This window comes from Myripristis murdjan, chromosome 12, assembly GCF_902150065.1.
Source record: "Myripristis murdjan chromosome 12, fMyrMur1.1, whole genome shotgun sequence".
In the NCBI taxonomy this organism is placed as follows: Eukaryota; Metazoa; Chordata; class Actinopteri; order Holocentriformes; family Holocentridae; genus Myripristis; species Myripristis murdjan.
In genome coordinates this window covers 488,712-498,711 of record NC_043991.1, presented here as the reverse complement: position 1 = coordinate 498,711, position 10,000 = coordinate 488,712, and the positions used below count along the sequence as shown (strand labels likewise).

The window sequence follows — 10,000 nt, the reverse complement described above, 5'->3', positions numbered from 1 at the left end:
CTGCTTTTCAAAATAAAACTTCCTGTTAGTTTCATAACCAAACTACAGAGAAAAGAAACAGCTTCTCCTCGCTGCTCCAGCTGTGGTTGTTCAAACTGGGGTCTGAGGCCCCCCAGGGGCCCTGCACGGGGTCCTCAGCAAAATGAGGAACAGTTTGAATAAATGAAACACAAGAAATCGGATCCAGCATCACTGACCTGACCTTTGAATATTTCATTTTAATCATTAAGAATATGCTTGTAATTACTTGTTTTTTTTATTTTGCAAATTTTTCTTTCTTTTTAGTGAATTTTCTTAGCATTTTATTTATTTATTGTTATTGTTAATGTCTTTACTCACTCCCGCCCTCAGCTGATCATTTCTCCATGTAAAAACAGTTTGATCAGTGAGTCTCTCAGTTTCAGTGATTTTGTTCATGACGTTTCCAGTTGCTCTTGTTGATTTGGAAAAATAAAACTCCTGTCATATGAGGGGAAACCAGGTAACACGCCCACAGGTGAGGGGCGGGGCTCCAGAGGAGGTAGTGTCTGCAGATCCGAGCCGGTGCCAGGTGGCGGGCAGACAGGTGGAGGGCAGACAGGTGGAGGGCAGACAGATGGAGGGCAGACAGATGGAGGACAGACAGGTGGAGGACAGACAGGTGGAGGGCAGACAGGTGGAGGGCAGACAGTGAGACAGTGAGGACATTTAGGACACCTGTAGGCACTTCCTTTTTCTTTGTTGTTAACTGTAATTTTTTCCCCTGCATGTTTTTGAAAGTAATGAGGTGAATCAGCTCAGATATTTCAGCAGCACAAGTTTTGCTCCACAAACCTGAAGCAGAGGAACCAGCAGCCACTTCCTGTGTCTCCTCCAGCCGCCCGGCGCTGAGCCCTGATTGGTCAGATGCTGCTGTCAATCATTACAGCAATGACACACCTCAGCTGACTCGACTCGGTGCTCAGGGTGCCCCAACTGAGGCACCGGGGACACTGTGGCCCCCAGACGGACATGCGAGCAACATGTAATTATTTATTTATTTATTTATTTATTTAATTATTTGTTTGTTTACTATTTATTTCTTTACTTTTTAATTTTTGAATTTAATTTTACATTTAATTGTTTATTTAGTTACTTTATTTCTTTTTTCTTACTGCCTTTTTTTTATTTATGTATGTGTGTATTTATTCATTTATTGATCTGTTACTTAATTTCTTACTCATTTTTTCTTGTTTTATTCTGAAAAGGCCGAGCCGGAAGTGTGGCTGTGGTTTCGTCACGCTTGACGCAGCTGTGTGTTGCGGAGCGTCGTCGGTGCTCCTCTCTCTCCGCGTCCCGCCCGGTTCGGTTCGGCTCCGGGCAGACAGCATCCTGGAGGCGCCGGGGGATCCGCGGCTCTCCAGCCGGCAGGGAAGCCTGGTGACCCGGGGCAGGAGCGAGGAGATGCCGGGGGAGCCGCCGGGAACCAGCCGGGTGGTGCTGGTCAAGAAAGTCATCATGAAGGATGGAGCCGCGGTGGGTGGACGGATCCCTTTACTGATATCGATTGATAGATTATAGATAGATTTATCAGTCCTGTTGTTTTTCATTTTGTTCGTCTCGATACGTGGTTGAAGCGCAGGTACGCACACACACACACACACACACACACACACACACACACACACACACACACACACACACACACACACACACACACATACGCACATTAGAGCTCGGTCATTGTTTATCTGGCAGCAACATGTTCATGATCCAGACGTTAAAACAGAGTCAGTGACGCGACGCGGCCCAGAAAAACAACCAGACACACGACGACGACGGTGATGATGATGATGATGATGATGATGATGACAGGCTTCATCACGAAGCGGCTGTGTGTGTGTGTGTGTGTGTGTGTGTGTGTGTGTGTGTGTGTGTGTGTGTGTGTGTGTGTGTGTGTGTGTGTAATAATGTGAAATACTCGGTGAAAATGTTCAGACGCTCAGCTGAGAGAGGAAGATGATCCTCGTCAGAGAAACGCCTCCGTCTCTGCGAGGCCTGGAACTGTGTGTGTGTGTGTGTGTGTGTGTGTGTGTGTGTGTGTGTGTGTGTGTGATGTGGCCTAAACAGCTTAGTGTGCTGTAGTCGGGATGGATCCATTATCTGTTACGTAACGGGCTGCGCGCGCCGAGCAGGCCCGAGCCCTGCTGTTTATCTGTTTATTCATTCATCTGCTCGGAGATTTGATCATTTTTACAATATTCTGCAATTATTTTTATTTTATGCATTTATGTATTTATTCATTTTTAGATTTTAAAAATTTTACAGTATATTATAATTATTTGTTTATTTTATTTTTTTTTGTAGATTTTAAAATTTTTACAATATTTTATAATTATCTTATGTTATTTATTTATGTATTTATCTCTGATTTGGCTGCTGTTATATCAGTTTCATAATTACTCTGACTGAAGGGGCTCAGAGGTTTCTGTCAATAATCAGGTGATTAAGTGGTGTTCAAAATGGGGTCCGGGGCCCCCGGGGCTCAAAGGGTCTTCCAGGGGTCGACAGCAAATGAGGACTATATTAAATGCTTGTGAAAGGCTCCTGAATGCAGAAATCTGACAATCTGACATTTAAATGTGTAATTTTAATAATTTTAACCACAGTTTTCTTGTGGTTTAGAATATTTAATGCCCATTGTCAGGATTTTTTTTCTCCCTAATCTTCTGGTATTTGTTTTGCTACTTATCTCGAATTTTCAGGTAATTTCCTTGTAGTTTACTCTCAGCGCCCCCTAGTGGTCAGAAATCGTTGGCTGCAGCTTTAGCGTGTCAGTGGGGGTTCTCAGTCCCTCAGGTCCAGGTTCTCCACATGCAGCTGGAGGATCAGCTGGACTGTCTGGAGCTTCTGGAAGCAGAAGCAGAAAATCCATGACTGATCTCTGAGGGGGAACTGGGGCACAGGACGGGGTGCAGTGGAGCACCGGGTCAGTGTGAGAGCGTGGAGCGGGCCCGCTGTTCAAGTCCTGGTCCTAATGACCTACAGGTGTTCCTAATGACCTTCAGGTGACCCTAATGACCTTCAGATGACCCTAATGACCTTCAGGTGACCCTAATGACCCTCCTTCACCCCTGGAGTCAGGTGACCCTAACGACACTAAGGCCTGTGGAGGAGCGCTAACCCCCCCAGGTGAATCAGCTGGGACCCCTCACCTGTCCGTCTGTCCGTCCTCAGGAAGCCACAAACAGACCGGCTGACCTCTGACCTCCGTGCGGACGCAGATTTACTGATTCAGATCTTTTTAAATTCTCTGATTAATTGAATGTAAACAGTGATCAGTAGCAGGCAGATGAGCCTCCTGCTGAGCTCAGGTCTGTTCCCAGATCAGCTGAGCGAGCCGCAGCCTGCTGGCTCCACATGACCCACTTCATTTATTCTGCTGATAATCTCAGTAACAGCTGACATTACAGAGCAAACAGCAGAGAGCAGATTACGTCTTCATTTAGTCCCAATCTGCGCCGGCCGTCCTGTCATCGTTCAGACTGAAGCTAAAAACAGGAAGTGGCTCAGGTGCTTTGCTCAGGTGGAGGCTCGCGGCTCACAGCAGCTCCAGGCCTCCAGCACCAAGACACAACAAACCTCAAGGAGGACGTCCTCGTTTTCAGGCTCTCAGCAAACCCACGGCTGCACAGGGTTCACATGTCCTCTGCTTCAAACACCAAACACCGGCTGGACCCTGATACTCCACCGATAATCAGATTAACAGCCCAGTCAGGAGATTAATAAGAAGTCATAGTATGAGAAAAAAAACGTAGAATTTTTGAGTTTAGAGTTATAAATTTATGAAGAAAAAAACAAAAACAAAACTTTGATTTTCTCTGAAATTAAAGTCGCTGCAAATTTAAGAAAAAACCAGTGAACCCAGTTTGTCCTCCTCCTATTGGATCCAGTCTGAAGGAGATCCTGCTGGTCTGAGTCCAGAACCCCAACCTCCTCCTCAGCATCTGGACTCTGAAGAGACGTCGCTGTGACTTGGGCCGATTCAGAAGAAAACAATCTGCTGATTCTGGGCTCAGATCAGCAGGATCTCCTTGTTCCTGTAGGATCTGCTGAGGGGATCCGCTGCAGGCCTGATCAACGTAAACACACGTCTCAGCAGATCACCTCATTCAGTCGCCATGGAAACAGTGAAGCTGGACTCTCAAATCAGAACGAAATCTGACCCAGCAGGTCACAGTGACAGCACCGTCCATGTCCTCAGGACCACAGATAACCAGGGTCGTGTGTGTGTGTGTGTGTGTGTGTGTGTGTGTGTCAGGTCCAGCAGGGTGTCGGCAGGCCCAGTGTGTATCACGCCGTCGTGGTTATCTTCCTGGAGTTCTTCGCCTGGGGATTACTGACCACGCCCATGCTCACCGTGAGTAACACACACTCTGTGTGTGTGTGTGTGTGTGTGTGTGTGTGTGTGTTTCCATGTGGAGGTCTTGATGGGTGACCAATAGCGTTTTTCCACTATAGTGCCGCGCTGCGCCGTGAAATTCACGGTTCCGCATTCATTCCCACTCCAGCAGCCCGCTTGGTTCCAGGAACCAACCGTGAAAGATTTCAGCCCGGTCTGACATCTGGTGCTGGCCGGTTAGAACGGGGCCGCGGAGGCGGGCCTAAATATGATCTCTTTCGTGATTGGTCCGTTAGGATGTCAGTTAACCAGACTGCTACAAACTGACAAGTGACAAGTGTCAACCATTAAACCTTCAGCCAGTCGGCTGTTATTCACAAATGTTAGTTTCTGGAGAGATTATGGAAGAAACTGATTTGCTTGCTGAGTTTGTTGTTGGGTTTTTCTGTTGTGTAGTTTACATTTTTCTTACAAATGGAAATGGAAATGTGACGACTAAGCATCTTTGAAGATGATGATGATGATGGCATCAGGCGGGTCAGCCGCGGTCCCGGTCGGCGGCCAGGTCGCAGCACTGGTTGGTGTCAAGCGGCCGTCAGGCGGGTTAGGGCCGGAACGCTTGACACCGACCGGTGCCGCGCCCGGGCCGCCGACCCGCCGACCCGCCGACCCGCTGGTACCATAAGCAATGGAAACAGTCCAAGGCCAAACAGGGCCCTTCACAGCACGGCTCTTTATAGTGGAAATGAGCTACAAGAGTCCAGAGCAGCTGATTTTTTATCTGTTCTTCTCTTCTTCTTCTTCTTCTTCTTCTTCTTGTGTTCCTCCTCCTCTGTTCTTCTTCTTGTGTTCCTCCTCTGTTCTTCTTCTTGTGTTCCTCCTCTGTTCTTCTTCTCGTGTTCCTCCTCTGTTCTTCTTCTTGTGTTCCTCCTCTCTTCTTCTCGTGTTCCTCCTCTCTTCTTCTTCTTCTTGTTTTCCTCCTCCTCTGTTCTTCTTCTCATGTTCCTCCTCTGTTCTTCTTCTTGTGTTCCTCCTCCTCTGTTCTTCTTCTTGTGTTCCTCCTCTGTTCTTCTTCTTGTGTTCCTCCTCTGTTCTTCTTCATGTGTTCCTCCTCCTGTGTTCTCTCTGCCTGCAGGTTCTCCATGAGACGTTCCCTCAGCACACGTTCCTGATGAACGGTCTGATTCAGGGCGTGAAGGTAACAGAGCAGACAGGATGTCACTGTTGCTATGGAAACACTGATCAGGTAGTTTTAACATCGTCACACCTGTGACTCCGCCTCTTCCTGTCCAGGGTCTGCTGTCCTTCATGTCGGCTCCTCTGATTGGTGCGTTGTCGGACGTGTGGGGCAGGCGACCGTTCCTATTGGTCACCGTCTTCTTCACCTGCGCTCCGATCCCCCTGATGAGGCTCAGTCCCTGGTGAGTCACACACACACACACACACACACACACACACACACACATATACACAGAAACAAAACCAGGTAGTCCCGATCTGGGCTTTTAGTTGACAGTAGGGTTGGGAACGAATAACCGATACGACCGAATAACCGATTTTACGGGCGAGAGATACAGCTGTGTCGGTAGCAGACTCCTCAATCGATACGAATCCGCCATGAATCCTTAGATGAATCGACTGTAGAGTTGTGGATCGGATATCGCGAGACTATGAATCGGTTGCCTGAGGCTTTACAGTTTTCATCTCTAAACAACGCGAGAGCTCACGAAAGGGACTCTCCCTCTCCGTAACGTTGAGGGGCTTTCACATAGCGCGTGCTCGGCGCAGACCTCGGCCACCGCAGCCATTCATTGTGTATGTGATCACGGGACGCGAGGGCGCACCGGTCTGCGCTGAGAAGGGCGCAGCGCGGAGCTGGTTGGCGCCCTGTGAGGTCAAATCTGGGTGGCACAACCCCTCCAGTTGTTTCACCTGCACCTGCACCACCAAGAAAAAAATTACAACACCTGCACCGGCACCGTACGAGTCCAACAGGCAGAGAAACTTCCCAGCTACAGCAGCGCACTGACATAGATTGTGTAATAAAGAGAAGAGTTGCCACTCTGCTGTATTTTCACTGGCTAACAGCAGCACACTGGCTTAGCTTGTCTATTCAGAGAAGAGGTATCACTTTGGCTTATTTTTCATATTCAATCTATGTTATCACATGCATACTACTGCTCATTCATTGGTAGTTGAATTGTTAGGTCTGTTTGATAAGTAATTTACATTTTTAAAACAAATAATAATTTAACATTATTGTTAAATAATTTAACATATTGTTAAATTATTGGAGTCAAACTTACTGGTAAACATCTACTCCTTCTAGATAATTTATTATGTTCTACAACTCATAATCATACACTATCACTAAATAGCGAGTGTTTGAGAAGCATATTTCCTCTGTGCTACAAAAGATCTGAAGTAAACAGTGCTCTCTTGTTGTCACGGGTCTGGACAGAACCGGTGCCCGGACCACGGTCCACCATTTGGTGATGCCCAGTCTACATCAACAAATGTTAACTATCGTATTGTTTTTACACTGTATCGAATCGTATCGTTCTTAAACTGTATCGAATCGTATTGAATCGTATCGTTCTTAAACCGTATCGAATCGTATCGTTCTTAAACCGTATCGAATCGTATCGTTCTTAAACCGTATCGAACCGTATCGAATCGTATCGTTCTTAAACCGTATCGAATCGTATCGTTCTTAAACCGTATCGAACCGTATCGAATCGTATCGTTCTTAAACCGTATCGAATCGTATCGTTCTTAAACTGTATCGAATCGTATCGTTCTTAAACCGTATCGAACCGTATCGAATCGTATCGTTCTTAAACCGTATCGAACCGTATCGAATCGTATCGTTCTTAAACTGTATCGAATCGTATCGTTCTTAAACTGTATCGAATCGTATCGTTCTTAAACCGTATCGAACCGTATCGAATCGTATCGTTCTTAAACCGTATCGAACCGTATCGTTCTTAAACTGTATCAAACCGTATCGAATCGTATCGTTCTTAAACCGTATCGAATCGTATCGTTCTTAAACCGTATCGAACCGTATCGAATCGTATCGTTCTTAAACCGTATCGAATCGTATCGTTCTTAAACCGTATTGAATCGTATCGTTCTTAAACTGTATCAAACCGTATCGAATCGTATCGTTCTTAAACCGTATTGAATCGTATTGAATCGTATCGTTCTTAAACTGTATCGAATCGTATCGAATCGTATCGTTCTTAAACCGTATCGAACCGTATCGAATCGTATCGTTCTTAAACCGTATCGAACCGTATCGAATCGTATCGTTCTTAAACCGTATTGAATCGTATCGTTCTTAAACTGTATTGAATCGTATTGAATCGTATCGTTCTTAAACCGTATCGAATCATATCGAATCGTATCGTTCTTAAACTGTATCGAAGCGTATCGAATCGTATCGTTCTTAAACTGTATCGAATCGTATCAAATCGTTCTGTATTAAAAATATATAATTTTTGAATCGAATCGTAACCTGTGTATCTAGATATGTATCGAAGCAGCCTCATGCCAGAGATTCCCAACCCTAGTTGACAGCAACTCAGGGTGTTACCAGGTGTTTTTCCGTTGCCATGGTAACAGCGGTGGCCCTCAGCGGCGTCACGGTGTGGGCAGAGGAGTGTGTTTGACTGTCAGCAGCACGTTCTGTTCTGAGGAACGTGTGGTTCCCCGGGGAAGCAGAGTAACGTGTGCTGCTCTCCTGCAGGTGGTACTTCGCCATGATCTCCATGTCCGGAGCGTTCTCCGTCACCTTCTCCGTCATCTTCGCCTACGTGGCCGACGTGACCGAGGAACGGGAGCGGAGCACAGCCTACGGCCTGGTGAGAACCCACGCCTCCGCCATGACCCCCCCCTCTGACCCCCTGACCCCCCCCCCCCCCGAGCCCCCGAGCCCCCGAGCCGGTTCCTCTGGTTCCTCTGGTTCCTCTGGTTCCTGTCACAGAAACACCAGATAAAGACCTGAACATGAGCAAAGGAAATCAATAATAACAATAATAATAAAATAAAACAAGGAAATGACATGAATGAATTTGTTGAAGTAGTTTTTCCCCAGACTTTTATTGATTTCTCTGTTTCTTGCTCCTTGTTGTCATTTCCTGGTCATTTTGTTGTCTTTTCCCAGATGTTCCCATGTTTGACCCATATTTTTCCTAATGTTTGAGAGATCTGCTGACTCTGTGTGTGTGTGTGTGTGTGTGTGTGTGTGTGTGTGGCCTGTGCAGGTGTCAGCGACCTTTGCGGCGAGCCTGGTGACCAGCCCTGCGATCGGGGCGTACCTGTCGGCGTGGTACGGCGACAGCCTGGTGGTGCTGCTGGCCTCGCTCATCGCGCTCGCCGACATCTGCTTCATCCTGCTGGCCGTCCCCGAGTCGCTGCCCGACAAGATGAGGCTCAACACGTGGGGCGCGCCCATCTCCTGGGAGCAGGCCGACCCCTTCGCCGTCAGTACCTGTCACCCATCAGCTGATCCACACCTTTAGCTCACACTGTCAGCTCCAGCTGTTATACTTTATATTGTACAGCGGTCCCTCGTTTATCGCAGGGGTTACGTTCTAAAAATAACCCGCAATAGGCGAAATCCGCGAAGTAGTCAGCTTTATTTTTTACAATTATTCTAGATGTTTTAAGGCTGTAAAACCCCTCACTACACACTTTATACACTTTTCTCAGACAGGCATCAACATTTTCTCACTTTTCTCTCTTGTTGAAACTCTCAAAGTTCAAACCTTCATAGAAAAATAAGTCCAGTATTATAGAATGAAGGCATTCTGTACTGTACAGGAGACACGGCACGGAGGAGACTGATTGACAATGGTCTACAGTCCCTTAGCCAATCAGGACGCAGAACACAATGCGCTGTTTAAAAAAAAAAAAAAAAAAAAAAAAACCCTGCAAAATTGCACAAAAAAAAAATCCGCGAAACTGCGAGGCCGCAAAAGGTGAACCGCGTTATAGTGAGGGACAGCTGTACATTATAAAAAAATATAAAACTATTTTTCTTTTTACATTTTTTGACATTTTTGACAATTTAAAAATCTTGTTTATTATTAAATACTTTATATGTACACACACACACACACACACACACACACACACACACACACACACACACACACACACACACACAGCATTGTTTGGTTTAGTTGTGTTTATTTGAACAGTGTGTGTTATGTCCTGGCTCCTGTCTGTCTCTCAGTCCCTGAGGAAGGTGGGTCAGGACTCGACTGTCTTGCTGATCTGCATCACCGTCTTCCTGTCTTACCTCCCGGAGGCGGGCCAGTACTCCAGCTTCTTCCTGTACCTGCGACAGGTGAGCTGCACTTTGTGTGTCAGAGTTAGAACAGATCTGAAGGTAAGCCTCCTGCTGCTCCTGCTGAGGAGTGAAGCTGAGTCACGGGAGCGGCTGTGATGTCATCAGCGGGTGCGATGACATCACAGCGCCACGCTCCGCTAACGCACGCCGTCTCTCCTGCAGGTCATCAACTTCTCATCCACGACCATCGCCGTCTTCATCGGCGTGGTGGGGATCCTGTCCATCGTGGCTCAGGTAGGAGGGACACACACGCACACACACGCACGCACGCACGCACGCAC

The 10,000-nt window shown here is 46.9% G+C and overlaps 1 protein-coding gene across 1 annotated transcript in view; it reads left to right on the top strand.

The window, feature by feature from the left end:
• Positions 1-1,246: 1,246 nt before the first annotated feature.
• Positions 1,247-10,000, top strand: part of mfsd14ba (major facilitator superfamily domain containing 14Ba) — a 12,227-nt gene continuing 3,473 nt past the window's right edge. Inside the window, exons 1-8 of the mRNA XM_030064737.1 lie at positions 1,247-1,494; positions 4,280-4,378; positions 5,496-5,558; positions 5,654-5,781; positions 8,112-8,226; positions 8,629-8,847; positions 9,603-9,716; positions 9,882-9,953. Of these exons, the coding sequence (XP_029920597.1) occupies positions 1,423-1,494; positions 4,280-4,378; positions 5,496-5,558; positions 5,654-5,781; positions 8,112-8,226; positions 8,629-8,847; positions 9,603-9,716; positions 9,882-9,953 (882 nt within the window). The 5' untranslated portion in view covers positions 1,247-1,422. The remainder of the gene's footprint in view (positions 1,495-4,279; positions 4,379-5,495; positions 5,559-5,653; positions 5,782-8,111; positions 8,227-8,628; positions 8,848-9,602; positions 9,717-9,881; positions 9,954-10,000) is intronic.